At 39.2% G+C, this 23,049-nt stretch overlaps 1 protein-coding gene across 1 annotated transcript; it reads left to right on the top strand.

Annotated features, from left to right (window-relative positions):
* Positions 1-5,309: 5,309 nt before the first annotated feature.
* On the top strand, positions 5,310-23,038 carry CIROP (ciliated left-right organizer metallopeptidase). The gene is made up of 15 exons (XM_075211403.1): positions 5,310-5,860; positions 7,090-7,183; positions 7,881-7,932; positions 8,017-8,163; positions 10,268-10,393; positions 10,605-10,689; positions 11,405-11,541; positions 13,058-13,232; positions 13,403-13,475; positions 13,557-13,653; positions 13,731-13,817; positions 17,994-18,116; positions 21,475-21,719; positions 22,574-22,750; positions 22,831-23,038. The coding sequence occupies exons 1-15, from the start codon at positions 5,569-5,571 to the stop codon at positions 23,027-23,029; spliced, it is 2,109 nt and encodes a 702-aa protein (XP_075067504.1). The 5' UTR covers positions 5,310-5,568; the 3' UTR covers positions 23,030-23,038.
* Positions 23,039-23,049: the final 11 nt, after the last annotated feature.

Here is a 23,049-nt window from a genome sequence, read left to right as displayed (position 1 = left end):
CAAATGGAGCTCAGTGATCTTCAGAAGTTGAGTTCAAGCCAAGTCAAAGAAGATCAGCAGAATGACTCCTCTATAGCAGCAGTTAGGTGGTCTGTTAAACACAGACAAAGAATCCACCCGAGTAGTTTGAAAACGGAGGAAGCTATTTTGCTAAGCAGACAGAGAGAGTCATTGGTGGTGAAGCAGGGGCTACTGTATAGAGAAACCAGCCGCAAAGATGGCAGAGAGAGGAAACAGCTAGTATTGCCAAAGAAGCACCGTCCCATGGTTCTCCGTGCGTTGCATGATAAACACGGCCACCTGGGAATAGAGAAGACCATGAGTTTAATTTCAGATAGATTCTACTGGCCGAAAATGGAGATAGACATTGAGAGTTATTGTAAATCTTGTGGGACATGCATACTTCGAAAATCCCTCCCAGAAAAGGCTGCCCCCTTAAAGAATATATCCAGCAATGGGCCTTTAGAGTTAGTCTGTATTGACTTTCTATCAGTGGAACCGGATGAAAGCAACAAGTGTAACATTCTAGTGGTGACAGATCATTACACCCGTTATGCTCAAGCCTACCAGACAAAAGACCAGAGAGCTGTGACCGTGGCAAAAATCCTATGGGAAAAGTTCTTTGTCCACTATGGACTGCCTGCCCGCATTCATTCAGATCAGGGTCGGGATTTTGAGAGCAAGCTAATAAAAGAACTGTGCGAGGTCTGCGGGATAAAGAAGTCCAGGACTACTCCTTTCCATCCCCAAGGAGATCCGCAGCCGGAGAGATTTAATCGGACCCTTCTCAGCATGATGGGCACTTTGGACACTAAAAAAAAGGCACATTGGAGTAGGCACATCAGCCATTTGGTCCACGCCTACAATTGCACGAAAAACGAGTCCACGGGGTACTCCCCATATCTCTTAATGTTTGGAAGGGAGGCTAGATTACCAATCGATATCTGTTTTGGAATGGACACTGCTGATCCCCAAGAAAAGCCCCATTTGAAATATGTGGAGCAGCTGAAACAAGAACTAAAGGAGGCCTACAGACTAGCGGAAGCAGCTGCATCAAAAGCTGGACAACGAAACAAGGGTCGTTATGATCTACAGGTCAAGGAGCATATTCTGGAGCCAGGTGACAGGGTTTTACTTAGACACTTGGGCCTCCCGGGGAAACACAAGTTAGCCAATCGTTGGCGAAAGGATCCTCATGTTGTGGTTGCAAAATTGCCAGACATCCCAGCCTATCGAATTAGGCCCGAGGGGCTAACAGGCCCTATAAAGACATACCATCGACAACATTTGCTTCCCATCAGAGATGGTGTCCGGTTTTGGGAGGAGCCTGAAACAGATGAGCCAAAAGTGTCCACACCCAGAAGATCACGGCGAATCAGAGAACCGACCACAGAAGAAGATGATGGAGATGATTGGGGGTATGATGCTCCAGGTAAATTGGGAGAAATAGATTGGAGACAAGATATCAGAAGGCTCACTAGGTCTACCGAGGGGGCCGCTGTAAGACCTCCACAAGTAGAAGAAAGGAGAACTATGCCTGTCATTTCAGATGAAAGTGTCAACCCAAGAGTAGCTGGACGGTTGGATTCTCAGTGTTCAGTAGAGGAAGGCTCTAACCAGGAAGTTGACATGGATGGGGACGTCGTTGATCCAGATGGAGGATGCACTGAACGCCCCAACAGGGTGTTGGGGGGAGAGGAAGGGAACCCACCAGTCCAGGGTCGGCCTAAAAGGACCCCTAGAGCCCCAATGATGTTGACTTATGATAGTCTAGGTCATATGACTGAGATTCCTAAGGTGATTCATCCTAGCTGGGTCTATCAGTGGCCATATCTGACTCCCATATCTGTTATGCCAGGGCCTGTTGTGTATGGATGTGAAAGTGTATTTAGACAGGATGTCTTAACCCCTTTAAATTTGCAGGATGTGGGACAAGCCTCATCATTTGTTCATTGTGGACTTGCCCCACAGGGGGAGTGTGTAACCCCTGGGGATGCTGCAGTTGGACTTGAGCACCCAGGGGCTAATAATCACAATTGCATCAGTAAAAAAATAGAGATGCATATAGCTATTTACCAGTCAAGGAGAAGGAACTACATCTCCCAGAAAGCTGTTATGAAGAGGGGGCGGAGCCTAAGAGGACTGAGAAACCAGAGGGCGGAGAGAGAGAGGGAGAGAGGAGCATCCTGGGAGAGACTGAGCTGTGTGACCAGTTCAGATAGGTGACCCTAGGCAGAAGGGCACTGGATGAGTGATCTGAGCAGAGAGAGCAGTCTGCAGAGATATCAAAGCTCGGTGCAGTTCTGAACAGAACCTGCTGGAAGCCACAGTTTGAAGCTGTAGGAGGAGGTTTGCATGCATCTCTGAAGAAGGACATTTTACAAGTCAGCCATTTTGGAGATAATCAAGTTCAGACCTGTGACACACTGGTGCAGATAAGTTACTGGTTATTTTTATCTATCTGTTGTTGTTCAAGTGGGGTTTGGACTATATCTGGCCACAAGGGCTGAAGAGTTAGGGATAGATGGGTGGGCAGGTAAATATGCACCAAGTGTGTGTCTAATCAGCACTTGTGGAACTACAAGTCCCAGGATACAAATTAGAAAGGATTTTACAGTTGTTGCTAGAGGAGGGTCTGCATACTGTGACTGCTGTACCTCACTGCAAGTGATTTAAAGATCTCCAAAATCTGCAAACTGGACACATGATGTTTCCATGCCATGCTGCATACATACAGAAGGGCCCCAACTTGCAGTGCACTGCTCTATTTGTGTGGTGTGTTTGAATACTGCTGTGTGTGTTTGGCAGTACATTGTAGGGCTATAAGGGAAAATATATAAATTCACCCTGCAAGATATTCACAGTATCAGGAGCAAGTAAGATATCTGATATATTTTTTCATGTGTATAAAGCTGTGACAGTTAATGGTTATATTGTTATATATTATATTATATTGTATGCTGTTATTGATTTATTGCGAGTTTTTGTGTTAACTTGGTGTGCATAGTAAGAAGTGGTGCGCCACTTTCATCCACACTTGTTTTATTACTGTATTGTATTGTTTGCACTATTATTTCAAATTATACCAAAGTATATTTTTCTATAAAATTACAAAGCTGCATTTAGGATTTCCATTTAAATAAATGTGCCTGGCTGGCTTTTGCAGCACACATTTTGTCACAGAGTGTTAATACTGGGCAGGGGGTTTCCCGAATCTCCCCCTGGTGTATCTTTTGAACACCCCCCAGAAGAGAAAGCAGAGATTCGGGTGGAGGCACTGAAAACCAAGTACCAAGGTGAGAAGCATCTGCGTGGTTCAATATATATATATACCCTCACAACGCTTAATACACAAGGGGGTGTTACATGAACATCATCTTTTCCACATTTTTAGGAAGTAATCTCCTGCATCGATCACTGACAAGGTTCCCGGCTGTGCTGAAAACTCTTTCTGAGTACCCACTGGAGGGTGGGCAGCTTAGGTATTGCAAAGCAAGTTTCCACATGGTTTTCCAAATACAGGGCTACATTAGGATTTCAGCACTCAGAAAAATCAGCTCTTTTATAAGGGTGTATATGAGACCTCAACCACTTTGTAGTGCAAATTTAGAAAAACACATTGCTATATTAGGATTTCAGCACTCAGAAAATACAGCTTTTTTTTTATAAGGGGGTATATGAGACCCCAAACACTTTGTAGTGCAAATTTAGAAAAACACATTGCTATATTAGGATTTCAGCACTCAGAAAATACAGCTTTTTTTTTTTATAAGGGGGTATATGAGACCCCAAACACTTTGTAGTGCAAATTCAGAAAAATACCCACCCTCCTATTTCTACTTTGCTTGCTCTATACTGTGACCTAACCCTTCTCTGTCCCTCTCTCAAAAGGCGCTAGATCGCCATGGAGGTGGGTATTTATTGATTCCAAAACTCGCGAGATCCGAGATCTGACGACGTCACAATGACGTTTTGACTCATTTTGGAATCCGAATAGTTGCGAGAGTACCGAGCCGACATGGCTCGGTACTCAGAACCCCAAAGTTCGGGTGGGTTCGGTTTCAAGGAAACCAAGCCCGCCCATCTCTAATATATATATAAAATCAATGAACAGGGTATAAACATACAATTGCAGCATACCCATATAACCTCTACTTGCCTATCCCTCGCCACTCACCTAATCTAAAAACTAGGTGGCTGGAAGGGAAAACCTCCTCATGGCTGCCTTGACAGAGGGAGGTCAGTGTGCTCCAGCTGGCAATATACGTCAATCAGGCGCAGGATAAGACGTCGGTTCCATTGTGTCTTGCGAGTTAATCTTGCAAATCACAGAGGATAGTCCGTTATTAAAAAACTCTACATAAGCAGAAAAATACTAAAGAGAAGGAACATTGAAACAAAATATTACATTTAACCAAACCACTTTTTGCAGATTAAATAAATTGTATATTTAAATTAGATTTTGTTTTCAGCGACACAATAAAAAATGCGTTGATGGTGAGAGTCCTTTAAATGAAATAGATGGGTAGATTAGCTTGACCAATTCATTAGTTTCTGCTGTCAATCTGTATGCTTGTTACACATGAATAAACAAGAAGAAACAGCCATTGCCCTCTTCCTGAGATTATACAGAGCTGTGTAAACACAGAGATATGCATAGTTTGGATACATGAATATTGTGTTTCTGAAGGTATACTAAAAAGTAATGTAGTTTTGTTTCATGATCTGATTGTTGTTTAGGCATATAATGTATGGTGTATAGGAGACCTCTTAATAACTAAGAATGCACTGTATCTAGATTTTAGGCTTCAGTTCAAATAAAACCAAAACCATAATTTATATGTTAAATGGAAGGTCATACAAATCTGTAAATTTTAACTTGTGGAAATGAGAACCTGAACAGTAAAACTGCATGAAATCAGAATATCATTGGCTGAATTTGAAGGATTGTGAAATCTTACTAAAATCTTCAGGATTTATCTCAGATCCAAACAGAATCCAAGATTTGGTGATTTCTAATAACAAATACAGATTATATAGTCAGCACATTATATAATCACACATTCACAGATTGATCGTACCAGTACATACCAATAATACACTATTATTATAACAGATGAGTATACTGTATATATTTCTAGCCCATATTTTTCTAGAAACTTCACCCTCAACTCTGTCTCCCAGTTTCATGCTCTGTCTCTCTTTCATGATTTCTCACTAGCACCCTCCTCTCTTTCACGCTCTCTGCCCCTCTGTCTCTTTTGATCATTAACTTCCTGAGCTACAGAAACCAGTTCCACAACTTTCTGTCTGGCAGAGTTCATCCAAAGCTTACAGATGATACAGGACAGAGCAGACAGTCAGGCAGAAAGGACAATTGAGAGGTTTCCTTCATTATTCTAGTGTACTTGGATGAGTGGATGGTGAGCAAGTATTTGTCCCATATTGAATAAATATATCTAGAAGATATGTTTTGATTCTCAGCATACAGCATAATTAGAGTGTATATTTTTCTGTCTTTAGTTCTTCTTAACCATCTTGCCATCCAAGCTGGCATTTTGTCTCTCCATGTCAAGCATTGTGGTCTATGCCCTTTGTTTGTCTTTAATTGTGCAACTATGTTCTTCAGTCTGTCTCCATGACGCTGTACAAAAAGACACTCCAGTGGTGTCTCCTCCAACTTTATTTCCCCATACTACTAGAATATCTTCTCGTGCCACATCATGGGTTCCTCAACTGCCACTCAGGGTGACCCCGTGGTATCTCCCAGGAGAGAGTGCCCTCCTTTCTCCAGCACAGAACACACAACTACAGTCAGCCATAAGAGATGTAACCAAGACCATCGCCAACATGTTATCAGGTGAGCGCCATACTGAAGACTGAAATATCAATAGAAATGTGTTCAGAATGAGATAAAGCACAATTCATTCATCAGAAGACTGCAGTGTCCAATGTGGGTGTACAAGACACATTAGAAGAGGAGACTTTTCTGAGCAGGGTACTCATAACCTTTGTGCCAGAAAATATTGCTTTGTAATCACAAATGCTTATAACTTCATGCAGCACTGTGTTTTACATTATTATCTAGGTGTAAATAAAACTCAACGCTAATGCTAGGACATTCAGCAGCTTGTATTACATTTAACATTGTAGACAAATCTACAATTGTAATTTTTTGAAAATATTCACTTATTGCAACCAGGTAACACAACCTCCCTGTACCAAAATTATCACTGTCTCCAGTACAATTTACAAATGGCTGTTAGGCCCCATTAACTACATGTATCTTACTAGCAATTATTATGATTTATTATCAATTGATAGAGCAGCAATAATATTATGCTGTGCTGTGCAGAGAAGAAATAGTCATTCACACGAGTCTCTGCCCCATTGGATCTTACAATCTAATTCCCTCCCATACACAATATGGTCCATTTTGTCAGAAGCCAAATAACCTACCGATATGTTTTAGGACTATGGGAGGAAACCGGAGGACATCCACGTAAACACATACAACACACCCTGGTTAGAACTCATGACCCCAACAATGTGAGACAGCAATGCTAGCCATTGTGCCACCATGCTTTACAATGCAAATAAATGCACGCAAATGGGTATAACTCGATAAATCATTGTTTCTAGTGGCACCATATCCACTCGCTGTTTGTAGTGTTTGCTAGTGTTGTGGTAGTGTTTCGTTTGTGTTCTGATTTTCAGAACACATTTTGTTCTATCCACATGCACCAACTGTGAGTATATGCATTGTGGAAGCCTACAGTGAGCTACAAACACTAGTTAAGACACTAGTAACAAACGCATGTCCAATGTTTGACATGTGATTTCCCTCGCATTTTTACTAGCGTTAAAGAAATGTTAATGCAACATCAGTGGATACCTGGCTATAATGATGTTAAGTTAATTTAGAAAATTTATTATAAGTGATTGGGTTTCATTTTTAACTGTAAGTTTAACTAAGCTTAATGTTTCAGACCCCAGTTTGATTTCTCCTGGAATCACAATGTCCAGCCCATTCATTAAGGGGACAGATGAGCGTATAGGGCCTAATCTTGGACACTTTGTTTCATACAGTGCGTAGATCTGAGGGACCATTACTTCTGAATCGTGATATGAATAAATTCTGTCGCTCTGTATGGGGAGATCCCTCACTTCCCAACTACAAAAGGTGAGATTTTAAATCCACTGAAATGGCACCTCTCGTATCACCTATACATATTACCATTGGTGCAGGGGCGGACCTACCCGGGGCAATTTTAGGGGGGGGATTTAGGCCCCACCCCCTTTCTGATTTCTAAGGCAGCCGGCGGCTGCTTAGCATGTGCAGATCTGCTTGGCAGTGGCAGTGTGCTGCCCGGCTGCTCTGATTGTGTTTAAAACATAATCAGAGCAGCCGGGCAGCACACTGTCACTGCCGAACGGACCTGCACAGTGTGCCCCCCACCCCCCCCCTGGATCCGCCACTGCATTGGTGGAAGTGGGCTGGTATACGGTGGTATGCCATACCGCCGCTTCTCCTACTGTCTTCATTGTAAAGCTATCAAATTACATTCACTTACATTCCTATTACATTTTCCATTCTGCCATTTCTAAATTTCCACAACGACCACTTTATATTACTATAAAATACACATGGTGTCATTTTACATCTGCCAATAAGGTATAAACAACTAAGCTATACTTATGTATCAAGAAAATTTTTTATTTTTTAATTGCACAATATTTTGCAGCCCCCCCAAACCTTTCTAAGGCTCCTGCCTCAGGTTATCTCATTACAGGCACATTTATAGGTGACGAGCTGTCCACAAGCATGTCCTTTCAGCTGTGTTATATCTGTTTCTGAACCTGTAGCCTCTTGTTCTCAGGTGTGGATCTCGAGACATGTCTTACTACGGAGAACGTTGCCTAGATGTTGTGGTATGAGGACTGTAGCTGAAATATTGATAACTCATGGGTCACTAGTGACATCACCATTCTACTTTGACATACTTATCCCTATAGATCCCAGAGTCTCATCTACATGGATATGAAGTTTGGCCAATGAATGGGACAGAGCCAACTCTTGTGACTCCAGAAGGAAGCGGGGTTCCTGATACAGACTTCCTGTTGTATGTGAGGGTAGCACAGACAGAGAAATGTGCATTACAGGTGAGGGGCCACTAACAAGAATTAGGATCAATTAAAAAACATAACAAGTCCAACTTAAAAGGGTTCTAATATTTAATGACTAAAATAAGTGCTATAGTTATGTGGTATATATCTGTTTAAATTAAAATGTTTACAGGCTTGTATATTGTGTTAAACCATAAGCGATATGACCGCAGTAGCGGGTCACTGGCTTGCTATACAACAAATTCAGAATCAATAAGAACAAGTATACAGATGCATGTACTTTTTACTTGGATAAAAGAGAAACAAATTAATTTCTAAATGGATAGTAATGTACCTTAAGGAATAAATAAAATGAAAGGATAAATTCACTTTAATAATTTCACGCACTTTTGCCTTGAAAATGTCATATTTATTACATATAAGCCTTAAATCAGTTCATATTTTATACCCATCATTATACCCCATGAAATTGTTCGATTAATCATCCATTAATCACTTTTTTATATGTGTCTATTGATTCTAAACGTATATGTAATAAATATGAAGAATCCATATGATACATTGGGCCTGATTCATTAAGGAAATTTAGGCAAAAAATTTGTACATTTTCTCCTGGACAAAACCATGTTACAATGCAAGGCGTGCAAATTAGTTTATTACTTTGCACATAAGTTAAATACTGTCTGTTTATTTATGTAGCACACAAATACTTGATAGCTTTATGTGTACACTTAAATTTAACGTTAATCTAGGACATGTCCTACCCCAGCTATAAATCACTCCCCACGTTTTAAATTTACCTCTCCCTCCAATGCAACATGGTTTTGCCAAGGGACAAAGTTACTTTTATTTTTCTGCTTTACTTTCTTAATAAATCAGGCCCATTGAGTTTATACTTTATTATTAGTTATTTGTTAAGGTATATTATACTCATTTAGAAATTGATTTGATTTTTTTTTTTATCATAGTGAGAAATACATTTGTTTTTATTTATTCATCTGCTCAACAGTTACTTATATCAAGCTGTTTCAGTGGCTCTCTAGCACAGTCATATTCTGGTTTCATGATTTCCCTCTATTGATGTGCAGATCACCATTTGCTAAAGGTGCATTTTAACATCAATGGATTTAATTAATAAGTAAAAAGAGTGTAACACAGATAGGCTAAGTGTCATACAAACAATACAGACACCAACACTTTCAATGCAAAATGTAATTGCTCTAGCACATGGTAATGAAGGGAACACCTGTGATGAACAGAATAGTTTTAGTTCTGAAACTTCTTTCATTACTATATTTGACTGTTTAGAATGTAGACACTTGCATTGCACATTATCCTAGTATGTATCACACAACTTTAAGAATAAAGTAACTAGCATGTAAATAATCATATATTCTAGATTTTCTATTTTCCTTAGTGGGTTTTTATAAATAGGCATCTATGATATTTACCTTCCTACTTAAATACATTGTGGGAAATGAATAAAACAATCCTTGAGAATAACTGTAATGAAGTACCTTGTATGTCGCCCCCTAGAGTGTAACTGTGCTTACTGCATTACCTTCGCTTTAATTTTCTAAATTGGTCTCTTTTCCACAGGAATTTGATGTATCTATTGTTACACATTAATGTGCAACTGGTTTTGGTTTTACTTTGAAATTTTGTTTTGTTCTTTGTTTATCTGCTTGTTCAAATTTGGGGAACCTCCATTTGATAAATGTAAAATTTTATTCTGTATATCTTTCAGTTCCTGAACATGTTTCTAGTGACATAGTACGTTAATTCTTATCTATAGCTTTTTTGTACCTATGTGCAAGGTATTAGTCAACTTTGAACTCACCATAATCTATTTTGCTGTTCTGACTGTACATTCATAAACTGTGTGCCAAAATCAGAAATAATACTTAGGGCTAGATTTACTAAGCTGCGGGTTTAAAAAAGTGGGGATGTTGCCTATAGCAACCAATCAGATTCTAGCTTTCATTTATTTAGTACCTTCTACAAAATGACAGCTAGAATCTGATTGGTTGCTATAGGCAAAATCCCCACTTTTTCAAACCCGCAGCTTAGTAAATCTAGCCCTTAGTCTCTATCCAATGCTATATCTACTCTCACAGCTCATTGTGTCACATCTTCTAAGCCCTTAGTCATTGCCTATGCATCATACTGTCAGCTGGACCAATCAGGTCGTCCTATTGCTGGGGTCATTGTGTTCTGTCCAAAGCGCCTGAGAGAAGGAGTGTACCAGCATAGTCACATTGTACAGGTATGATATTGTGTAATCTAGAGATATACAAGACACACTTTCATATTAATGATCACTACTATCTTTTCATTTACTTAATAGCAATCTATAACATGACAGAATTTTGATAAGCTGGTGAAAATGATTTCTGTTTACACTTTGCAATTTATTTCCATCTGTCACTCATATCATAATCACATAGATCAATATTTTCCATCCAAACTTATTGCAGGTATCTCTACATGAGATGCTTCACGCCCTTGGATTCTCAAGCAGACTTTTTGAGCATTGGATAGATTGTAGTTTCCATGAGTCAGGTAATACTAATTTTCCAATGTCATATCTCTTGGGGTTACATTAGCTTGTCCATAACAAATTGTCTTCTATAAAAAACAGGGCTTTTTAATAAAATGTGCTGTAACTCATAGCATCAAATCAAGTGTCCATTGTCTTAAGTCACATCTGTTGCTACTGGTTTTAGAACATTACTGCTGTTTGCATTACATTATTGAATAAGTCCCAGTGTGTCCTACTTTTATAAGATGTAATCAGTGTAAAAAAATAGCAAAACAGTGTTTTGGCTACTACTAAGAATCCACATAGATGGCGGACTACAGTACTAAACCAATTAAAACAAAGCGTTTTATCTGAACTCTGCAACTGTCACTGCTGCAGTAGCTTGGTGACTTAGTGGTTACCAATGCTGCCGCACAGCACTGGGGTCAGGAGTTTGATTCCGACCAGTGCCCTATCTGTGTGGAGTGTTTATGTTCTCCCAGTGTAGGTTTCCTCACACAGTTCTAGAAGGTTAACTGGCCTCTGTCAAAATGCTCCCTAGTTTGTGTATGCGTGTGTAGTAGGAAATAGACTGTAAGCTCCACTGGGGCAGGGACTGATGTGTATGATTACATATTCTCTATACAGCGCTGCGTATAACCTAATCCTATATGCCCCTTGTCACCATTAGGATTTGTTGATCAGATCCTGTTTTCTCTCACCTTTAAAGCAGCTTTTTTATGTACGTTTCCACAGGACATGAGTGCTCTTCTCGTTCCCGTGTGACAAATACAGATGAAAGTGGTCAACTCCGTATTTACACTCCAAATGTAATGCAGAAAATGGGGGAGCACCTAGGTGGAGGCAATGTTGGGGCTCCCCTGGAGAATCAGGTAACGGGGCAAGTAGATGTTGTATGATCAGGTTCATCCTATAAGAAATGTATTTACATATTTAGATTTGGGGCTAAGCAACACTAGTGAAAAAACTAAAATAGACATTCTTTTTTTACCTACAACTCATCTACAGTAAAGTAATTGAAAGAGGACATATTAGGCTGTATATGCTAATGTACTTTGGTAATAACAAGCTAGTTGATGCTGATTGGCCACCCATTCAGGCCTGGGAAAGCTCCCTCACAGAATTGAAAAGGTGTGGTGTGAGAGGCCCCAGTACAGACCTGCAGGTGGCAGACAAACAGCTCAGGGGATGAGCTGAGCAGGGGTCCAGTAGAGGCTGAGAGACAAGAGTCCTGGGGGTATATTTACTAAACTACGGGTTTGAAAAAGTGAAGATGTTGCCTATAGCAACCAATCACATTCTAGCTGTCATTTTGTAGAATGTACTAAATAAATGATAACTAGAATCTGATTGGTTGCTATAGGCAACATCTCCACCTTTTCAAACCTGCATTTTAGTAAATATACCCCCTGGAGAGAGAATGAGAGACAGCAGAGTCCTGAGAGAGGCTATTAAGAAGATTATCTGCACATGTGTTCAAGAGGGTTGAATAAGTGAGGCAGTACCCTAAATGAGACTAGGCATTTGATATTTTCAATTAATAGATTGTTAAAGCATGTTGAAAAGTTTGCTGGCTGGAGATCCTTATTTGGCACCTAAACATTGCACCACTAACAGGCTACTAATAGAGCTAATTCCCCTGGACAATACGGTAACAGTACATAAAGTCCAGGAGCTCCATTTTTGGAGTAGAGCACCAGGGATAGATGGTTTTAGCACAGGGAAGAGGGAATAGAGTTGCACGTAATGATTGATCTCATTACCATCGCGTATCCTCATTCCGCCCTGACTTCTTCTCCTGCCACACAACTGGTGGACAAGTGTACAAATATGAAGGAAAGAATGGATAGGCGCCACAATTTTATCCATATTTGCCATAATACGTAGACTCCATTATGTATAGTGTGGATTGTGAAATTATATTTTAGTATATGTAGGTCCATGGTTTTGCCAAGTGAAAGGATACCAAAGGTGTAAAATGGGGGATAAGGTTGAAACAATTTTTGTGTACTGGTCATTTTAATATTATCATGCAATAGTTGAAGTAGATGTCCACCGTCAGATAATGACCCAGATTAAGCTATCCCCCATAAAATCCCATACTCTGCTATACAGTAAGGAGCATACATGGGTCCTTAATACATCTATTGACATGCAATGGAATAGCTGTGCTGTGGTGGGAACAGATAAATACTTTTACAAATCTAAAGCACATTTTTTGGTGCGGGGCTGAACAATATGTGAAATTATTTGATAGACTTTTTCATATAAGAATGGTATTGCAACAACACTATTATAAATTTTTCACCCAAATAAATTGTGAAAGTGACCCAAGATGCTCCGTTGCTATTGCGTTGCCTGTGTAAATGTTGTTCTCGATTCCCACAGGAAACTCCATCCTCTTCCCATTGGGAATCACGAATCATGCAAGGATCGATCCTGACAGCCTCACTGAGTCCTCCACACCTAACATACATTGACCCAATGACACTGGCTGCCTTTCAAGATATGGGCTGGTACAGGGTTAATACAACCATGAATGATCAGTTTATATGGGGAAAAGGTGAGAGCACAATAAAATTAGGGTCGGGTAAAGGTTTATTATCATCTCAATACTTAGGGCCAAATACCTCTAGAACACACAGAACACAGGGGTTTAACTTTATCTCCTGCTAAATAAACGCTGTAGAAATTATTACATGACATGTATGCTAACACACACATTGATTTCAGGAGCTGGTGTTTCCTTTGGTCTTCCTTTTACATGTCAAGAAACATTATCTGGTTTCTTCTGCAGAGATGAGAGGTGAGTGTTGCCAATAGTTGCATGACTCATCAGCTCGGTACAAGTTATTGAATGAAGTTCTCAAATCTTCTCTCTCAACAGTCAGATTGGCTGTCACCATCTGCACTTGGACAAAGGTAACTGCTCAACCGATACATTCCTGGATGGATGCCATATTTACAAGCCACTCCTTCATGGGGTAAGTTTTAAAAGCGTACATTTGTTGTGACAAAGTACCGTTTCCACCTGGCAAGAAAATGATGCGATTTATTGCAGGGCGAGTGCTGGTTGAAGCAGGACATCCAAGGACCAGAGGAAATTTACCATCCACAGAGCCGATGCTTCTTCTCAAACCTCACAAAGGTACAATATCACATGCTACCACTCAATAGTTTAAGGTGTACTTAAACTTCCAAGTGTTTCATGTAGCGTCAGCAAAGGAAGCAGGTCCAGAGACAGCTGAAGGTCACATGTCAACAGCGTACATATATAAATGGTAATTCCATTGACATACAGTGACATTTTTCTTCCTTCAAACATATGGGCTTTGGGCACAGGAAAGGGGGGGGCGTTTTCCTAATTTAAATGAAATTCTTATACCACCTTGGGCAAAAAAGTAGAATTTGTCCTAAGCACCACTTTATCCTGAAATGTATTCAGAAATATGTTCAGATCCAATGGTGCCAGAAAATGTCCAAATACCTGTCTTATTGTTTTTGCCATCTGTTTGAATCAAATTCATCTGTACTTTCAAGTCTGTCCATTGGCAGGCCCTTATCAAATGTGTCTTGCAGAAACTCCAGGATGTGACTAATGGAGGAATTACCAGCTGTTGTCTTCCTTAAATTAAAACAGTTGCTGAACGTTTTCATGATTCAATAGTACACCTTAGATGTGGACCTGGATTTTAATAAAGCTGATATCGGGTTTGTTGAGAAACCTTGTTGTCTCAGCCATGTCTGTTCCATAGCCATACAGTCAGTTTCAAGGATTCTGGATGTGAATACTATATTTGTCCTTGATGTACAAGATTAAGGCATATAGACAGATACCATGGCTGTGCTACTGCCAACTGGATCACTTCTGTGAGCCATGGACTCCATGGCCGAAATGGTAGAATCAGAATTACCTTCAAATGGTCCTTTCTTATGACCATGAAAATCATAGGGTTTGGGGAAACTTATACTCCAGCTACAACTCCCATCTTGTTGAGAGAGATACTGCTTCAATCTTGTTGTACACCCTGTCATGAGACAAATATTCCTACCTTAAAATTCTCTGCTGTTACCATGAACTCTATTTATGGACTTCTTAACTTGTTTACAGTATTCTCAAAAATAATTTCTTCTAAATCTCGTTTTCCTGGGTGACATTTGATGACCGTATGGCTAACGTTCCCATAATTCTTGGGCTGTCAAGATAATCATGGTATGCATTCTGTCTTGCTGGCATTTGTAGTACAGATAATCCATTTGTGATGATTTTCCTATGGTCTAGCTTTCTTTTTTTGACATTGTTGCAGATTTCATCTTGCTTCTCTTGAACACATACTTCGACATATCTGTTCCAAACTGTGAGAAAGAAGTTTTGTGGGTGCCTCATATAAAAAACTTGCCCAAGTAACAGTCTCTATGGCTGCAGCCATGAGGCCTAGGACTCTTAACCTGTGGCCCAAGGACTTGTTTGCAAACTTAGAACTTTTTGAATTAGTTTATATGTTCTTTCTAGGGATAAAAATGCTCTCTTTTGTTGTGTGCCTAACCAAACCCCTAGATATTTCCATCTCTGGGATTGTTGTAAGTGACACTTGTCCTTGCTGAAAATCCAACCAAGACCCGCGCTGTTGCTTAGGATACTGCTTTATCAAAATATCATTGAGATAAGGCTATAGTAGAGTTCTCTTAATTTTGCAATTACTACAATCAGGCACTTCATTAATGTTGCTGACAACCTTAAAAAGAAAGCTCCTGAATTTGAAATGTTGACTGAAGATTAGGAACCCAAGACATTTCTGATGTGTTGGTCTGACGGGTAAATAAAGATATACATCCTTGAGGTCAGCTTCTATGGGGAAAATCCCCCACCTTCATTACACTAAACTGTAAATATGCCATCGTGGGTTTCCCCTTTATATATTGCTGTAAATCCCAAACTATAGGATACCCCCCCTTCATGTTTTTCTACGATCCTGAAGAACCTGTGTTTCCTTGATACACAATAATAATAATAATAATAATAATGACTTCCTGTTGCACCAATACCTGCAGACTGGTCAACATGGCAGTTCTTTACCATGGTGTCTTTGTAGGTATCGATCTTTGAACCTGATGTATGCATTGGATCTCACGAATTCCAATGCATACACTCTCGTAACTGTTGTCAAGACCCTGTGTGACAATTGTCATTAAGAGTCATTCCTCTGACAATCTGGTGATCCTATCTCCTACCACTGTACCTACACAAGAACGAACTCTTGTTGTTAAATCTGGAAAGCCCCAGGAATTCCTTGCCTCTCTACAGCCAAACCCCCTGCCTTGAGGTCCCCACATGAAATTGTCTACCATGACTTCTTCCAGGTTTGGGACTTCTGACTGTAACAGTGCTACACCTGTGGCGACATGAATGCTTCTTAGAGACACTTTCAATCTTCCTGTCCATACTCTCTTTTGCACAATCAACATCCACCAGGGAAATTGTCCTTTGTTTTGCGACTCTGGCAACAGATGCATCATCCTCAAGAGGTATACCCTGGAACTTGATTTACTCAGGGAAAAAAAGAATAATAAGGCTAAACCTGGTCTCATTGGATTGTAACTTATCTGGGTGCACCCATTCACTGATAATAATGTCCTTAAATCAGCAATTCAATGAAAAATTGCTGTTAATAATTTAGAATTCTTCACAGTGTCATGGACTACCATGACAACCACAGTCACATGACACATGATGTAGCCAGACATGGAGCAGATTTGCATTTGAAATGCCCTTTCCTTCTCTCCCCTCTGACTTTACATGACATGCTGAGATCTGTTAGCCTGTGTAACTGGCAGCCATATTTTTGTGCAATATATGCATATGTGGAGGTGTTGCTTTAACTGCCTTGCAGCATGGAAGTAGTATTTTCTCCTTGCTTCCAGAAAAATATTAACATCTGTTTTTTGGCTACTACTTTAATCTACATTGCTTGATAGATGGACTTAATAAGGTTGTCTACCAGGTCCAAACTGAAATTGCCCTCCTCTAGATTTCTCCCAACTATGCTGCCGAGCTGTCAGATATGTCAGACCCTAACTGCTTTAACATGTCCAGGCTTATCTTGTAGACTGCATCTGGCAAAGATTGTCTTTAGTTATAAAGTAGTCCACTTGATTAAATTTGTCTGCTGGCTGCTGTTCCTCACAACTGCACACACTTTCCCAGACGATGCACCTGAAAGATGTGTTTCACAGGCTGCACAAACCAGGGGTAAATTTATCAAGCTGCAGATTTGGAAAAGTGGAGATATTGCCTATAGCAACCAATCAGATTCTACAACATGACAGCTAGAATCTGATTAGTTGCTATAGGCAACATGTCCACTTTTTCAAATCCGCAACTTGATAAATTTACCCCCAGAACTCTGTTTCTTTGCAGACTAGTCTATAAGCTCAGAAATTACCTTTTTCCTTATGGATCGCTGTGGTATGGGAGATTTTGCGCTGAAAGAAGAAAGCCAGAAACAATGAAAACCCTACCTAGCTGTTAAATAATTAACTAAGCAAAAAGACTCCTTGGAGCATACACTGAATTGTGCAAGTGGGACCTTTTTTTCTTCCATGTTGATGAAGAACCCCTTGGTCTCAAAAAAGAGTGAATTTAAAGGAAAAAAAAGCCTGATCTATTGAGGCATGTACCGCCGCTGAGTCAACATGCCTTGGGGAAGTATACATACGTGTGCCAAACATGGGTATACCCTGACTTTCTCCAATTTTAAGGTATAGGCCCTAGTGGCTTTGTTTCCTCATGGTCCCCAGGTGGAAGATGCTTCTCTCGAAAAAAGCATTTTCTTTGACAGCCTGGTCCCTTGCCTAAATCTTGGCTAGTGCTGCTGTACAGTACCAGGGAGCGTCAGCAAGGAGCCTCTACCTCCTCTTGGTATTGCAGAAGTCAATTCTGCAGTTAATGCCCTATAGTAAATATAAAAAATAACTACCTTCAGTAAATTAGAAGGACAGAAAAGAAGACACATGGAGGAAGGGGGATTGGCCTTTATACCTTCCATACGTGTTTTTTTCTGTTCCAATTTAGCTGGGGAAGGGGGGGGGGGATTAACTCTAAAGTATCTGTTGCCATGGAAGACGAAAACAAACACAATGAATTATAAAAAAAACAAACAACTGTATAATGGAAAATGTAAAGGTACTATGGTGTGATGCGTGTCTATGAACTAGTCACAGGTAGTTCTTCTTATTGGACAGAACTTTTTAACCAAACTACCTACTCAGTAATATATTTGATATGCATATAAAAATACATAATTTCTTATTGTATATGCCATAGGAATTAAAGCATGAAAGTGTCAAAGGTCGTTGTTATCTACACCGTTGCCTAGCTCCAAACAGTTTCCAAGTCAAAGTTCAAGGATCTGAATGGATAGACTGTCCAGCCGGGGAGTTGATTAAGGTAATTGAAAGATACATGGGATAAATCACTCCATAGTGTAAATTATAGCAATATTAGAAACCACTGCGGAGTTGTGTGACCATGTAAAAAGCATAAGAGTGTAATCAGAGCTTTTATACAGGATACAGAAATCAGATTTGACTCTGTAATAATTTACAGTAAGGGGTGAGTTATTTCTTATAAGGAGTTTATACATATATATTAACATCACTTGTGTAGAGTACATCATTTCTTACAGCTGCATCCGCAATCTCAGTGTAAGCTTGCTGTGAGTAGCCAAGATTACCACTTTCAAAGTGGTCTGTACTGTACTTCTGTATACTGTCAACAATTACATTTTTTGTGGCAACTCATATTTAAAATATAATTAAACTAACATAATTAAAATGCTAAATAAAGAAGTGGAAGTTGCTCAATCAATTTATAGGCTATAGCAGGTGCTTGAAAGGGTGGGGTTATCCTGAAAGGAACAAAGATACAGAGAGATCTCCCAGCACATTGCTATAGCCAGCAACAGATCTGCCATTTCTACTGTAGATAAAAATGCAAAGGTCTCAGTTGCACACATTTGCAAATGTATGTTAAAGCCACCCGCCACTCCACGGCGCTAAAGTGACATCGTATGTAGTCATAAGAGAAATTTATAAAGTGGAAAAAAGCCACTGCACAGTGCAAAAGTGGATTTGTATTTAACAAGAGGCTCAATTTGTACAAGTGTGCTTGGTTTTCTGGCGGAAAAAATGGCAGTGTTTGAGGAGGAGCAGAGGAAAAAAGCTGGGTGGTTGAAAGTGTTCCTAGCAATGTATGGAGTAAGAGCACCAGTGTACCTTGTTATACAGAGCAGTGCAGAATCAAAGAGGTAAATTGATCAAGCTGGCCGTTACTGTTTGAAACGTGGAGCCGTTGCCTATAGCAACCACAGATTCTAGCTGTCATTTTGTAGAATGTATTAAATAAATAACTAGAATATGATTGGTTGCTAGAGGCAACATGTCCACTTTTGAAACCGCCGCAAACTGGCAACATTATAAATTTACCCCAAGATCTTTTTATTAGAGAAAAATTATAAAATTAGGCATTCCTTGCTGTGTGAAGAAGCTGATGTTCTTCAAGTTTCATCCTACATTTTAATGGGGCCTATTGTCTGCCTCCATGTTGCACTGTGGTAGAGAAGAGTGTTTTGAAGGCGCACTCAAAGCAATGTATAAAAAAAACAAAGCTTTGTACACACAACATTGATACATTTAAAACACATAGGTAATTGAAGACAAAATTAGGCTAAACCAATCAGCATTTCAGGAGACAAATACAAGTTTATTTTATTGAAAGGGGTGTAAATAAAGCAGTAGGAGGTTGGACTGCTTAGCGGCTCTGAAAGTGTGGTACCTTTTGGGTAGTGTTTCTAATTGGAGAAATACCACCATTACCCATCTGTGTGGGACTTCTAGTTCCAGAAGTCTATTTAGGAGACTTACATTCAGTTATGTGGCAAATTTAGTATAAGGGGGAATTCAATTAATAGCGAAATGCTGTTGGAGCTTCACGCAATGTCCAGCCTAAAATTAAGAGGAAGTGCATGTAAGAGCACACTGCAGTTAATTAAAATCAATCTTATGGACCGGATTTAAGTCTGAACAAAACTTACACGTAAATTTTAAAAACAAAGCATGGGATTTGAGTGTAGTTTCAAACTCATCCAAGAGTATCTCAAATCTGGGTGTAAGTGCACTTTGCCTACACAGTACTTGCCATACGTAAATACAGAGAACAGACTACAGTATACGCACAAGCGTATATGCAATATAAGGTAATATCAGAAAGCAGAAAAAGTTAGAAAATAAATGAGCAACTCTTAATAGTATAATCATTAATAGAAAAATGGATTTATATATATATATATATATATATATATATATATATATATATATATATATATATATATATAATTAGTGACGCTATATAAATAAATTGTGATGATGGTAGATATATATATATATATATATATATATATATATATATTTATTTAACATTACATAAAGATGCTTTTAATGCATACTGTCCATACAATGTGGTTTTATAGTCTCTTACTTGCATACATGCTCCGTGCTAGCTAGTGGCACGCATACATGTAGTTTTTAAAAGACTATGCTGTGACAGTCATCACTATCAGTTGGTACTTACACCTGGCATGTAGAAAGTGCAATTGATACAGCTAAAACCAAGCGTACTTACGAGTAACCCAGGACTTGACTCGTCTGCATTTGTCTTGGCACATCATTACTGTATATGGCCTATGTTAGTCCGTCCCTTTCCTCTTCTAACGTCATAGACAGTATTGTGTCATTTGTGTTCGGACATGGACATGGATTGCATACAATTGCGTTCATTGGCACTAGGTCTGTTTCTGAGCATGAGAAGAGCTATTTCCAGAAAGATACGCTACTCAACTGAACATTGTCCGAACATGAATTATGCCCACAGTGTCTAAGTTAGGAAGTCATTTGATTGAAGGATTATAGCCGTTATTGGTATTGTTTCAGGTCTGCTTATTTATATGCAACTGCTTTTATGCAGATACATTGTTTTTATGTTTACACTGTGTTTGTGTGTATGATTATTTTTAATAATTGATAATACTTATTATTTGTAACTTATCTATTCTAATTGATCCACATCTGTTTAGAGATTATGAGGTTTTAGAGTCTTTCGATAGAGGTACTATGTTTCTTTTTAATCCAGTATGTTCTAGGACTGATTTTTAGGATTAGAAAGCCGTTTACAGCAGCTATTCTTTGAAAATCTTTCAATCATTTTACTTTATTGCTTTATTTTAGGTTACACATGATTAGATTTATTATTTTTGTTGACTTTGATGCAAGACTGACATTTTTGCAGTGTGCCTAGCCTGAACTCATGTTTAATGTAGTCATTATATATGCTTTTTTTTTTTTTTTTGTTCTTCATTAACTGGGTGGGCAGCACGGTGGCTAAATGGTTAGCACTTCTGCCTCACAGCGCTGGGGTCATCAGTTCAATTCCTGACCATGCCCTTATCTGTGTGGAGTTTGTATGTTCTCCCTGTGTTTGCATGGGTTTCCTCCCACACTCCAAACACATACTAGTAGGTTAATTGGCTGCAATTAAAAATGACCCTAGTGTGTGTGTGTGTGTGTGTGTGTGTGTGTGTGTGTGTTAGGGAATTTAGACTGTAAGCTCCAATGGGACAGGGACTGATGTGAATGAGTTCTCTGTACAGCGCTGCGGAATCAGTGGCGCTATACATAACTGATGATGATGATGAGCAGAGTTCCAAAACATAAAGATCCTTTGATTAATTGTTTATGGTCGTACTATGCAGGTGAAAGGTTTTGAAGGTGTTCTAATGTGTCCGAATGGTCGACTCTGTTTGGGATTTGGTCAGCCTTCTCTCCCAACGTCTGCTTCAATCACAGCGTCCATTTCCACCATATTTCCTTCTGCAACAGTACCAGGAATCATAGTGAAGGTGAAAATGATGCATGGTTTCAAATGGAACAAAGAAAAGAAAATGCTTTTAATGGACGAGATTGTCGGAGTTATTGCTCAACATGCTGGAGTGCAAAGGTGAAACAGAACAGATAAAGGCAAACAGAAGCCAGAAATTAGGTAGAGCTGAAATGAAAAATCATTAAGATTAAAGGAACCTCTTATCATAAATACAAATTGCACCCACATGAAAAGCACAATATTCATATATAGCTACTGATTGCTTTCTCAATATCTACATTGATAAATGTATTGCCTACTAATTCTTTACTTTGCATTCAGACATGAAGTGGTAAATAAAATCATATATAAATCAGGACCCAGTTGTACTTTCCTGTTTATTGGCTACTTGTCTCCTGGGTTTTGATCAGACCTGATTTAAGATCAATTTAAAGTACAAATGAAGGTTTGTTTGGCAATCTGGTAGGATTGCTTATAGTTAAGATTTATTAAATGTCCCTGAAGCAGGTCACTGACCACGTAATCTATTTTATTTAGCAGTGTATGTTACTTGACCACTCTCACCAATATTTCTTTAATAGCAGCACCCCAGAGTAATATTTGTATATTACATTCCCACAATGCAGGCAAATATCGCTTCCCATTAGACCTCACAGTTTAAGTAAGGGATTCTCAAGTCTATGGTTTGAGACCAAATCATAGGTCACCAAAATGTTTAGTGGGGTTCCCCATTACCCTCTCTAGACAACAAAAAGTAGTAGAAGACAAAAATGCAGGAGCAGGTATACTAATCATAATAAGAAATATTTGTTTATTAGACATTATACTAGGGAAAACAAATAGAATAACTATACAATACACTATGAGTAACCTAGTAAAATAGTATACATATACTTATGAAAATGTAGGCAAATAAGACATGTTGAGATGTCCAATATTACAATCATTAAAACGATTCTCTTTTTGTGCAGATGCTTCTTGCATGCGTCTACAGAGCCAGACAAGGACTTATCATTTACTCTTATGGCAGGGGGATCCAATAATTGCCCTCTCCATACTCCTGGAAGTTCACCATATTTGACTTTGATGACCCTCATCGATTATCCGATCACATATGACTCTCTTCAGTTTTCCACTGTCACCATTAGGTAAGAAACAGTTATAGTAACTGTAGTTTCTGCACAATTCAATATAAATCTCAATACTAAATCTCTTTCCACCTCTGCAGGCTCTGTTCTCCTGTCTCCCATAACCCCATACTGCGAAAAGTTGGACTAATCGGGGGCTGTTTCTGCGGCATATTTTTCGTATTGCTGATACTCACAGTCAGCTGGTGCAAGCACAGGGCACGGATTCTACAAGTAAGGGACGTTTATCATTCACAAGTTATAAATACAGAACAGAAGCATGATGTGGTCGGAGTCTGAACGTGTAAGAAGACAAGTCA

This window comes from Mixophyes fleayi, chromosome 1 (genome assembly GCF_038048845.1).
Source record: "Mixophyes fleayi isolate aMixFle1 chromosome 1, aMixFle1.hap1, whole genome shotgun sequence".
Lineage (NCBI taxonomy): Eukaryota > Metazoa > Chordata > Amphibia > Anura > Limnodynastidae > Mixophyes > Mixophyes fleayi.
The sequence above is the reverse complement of the archived record's forward strand: the minus strand, read 5'-3'. Positions and strand labels throughout refer to the sequence as shown.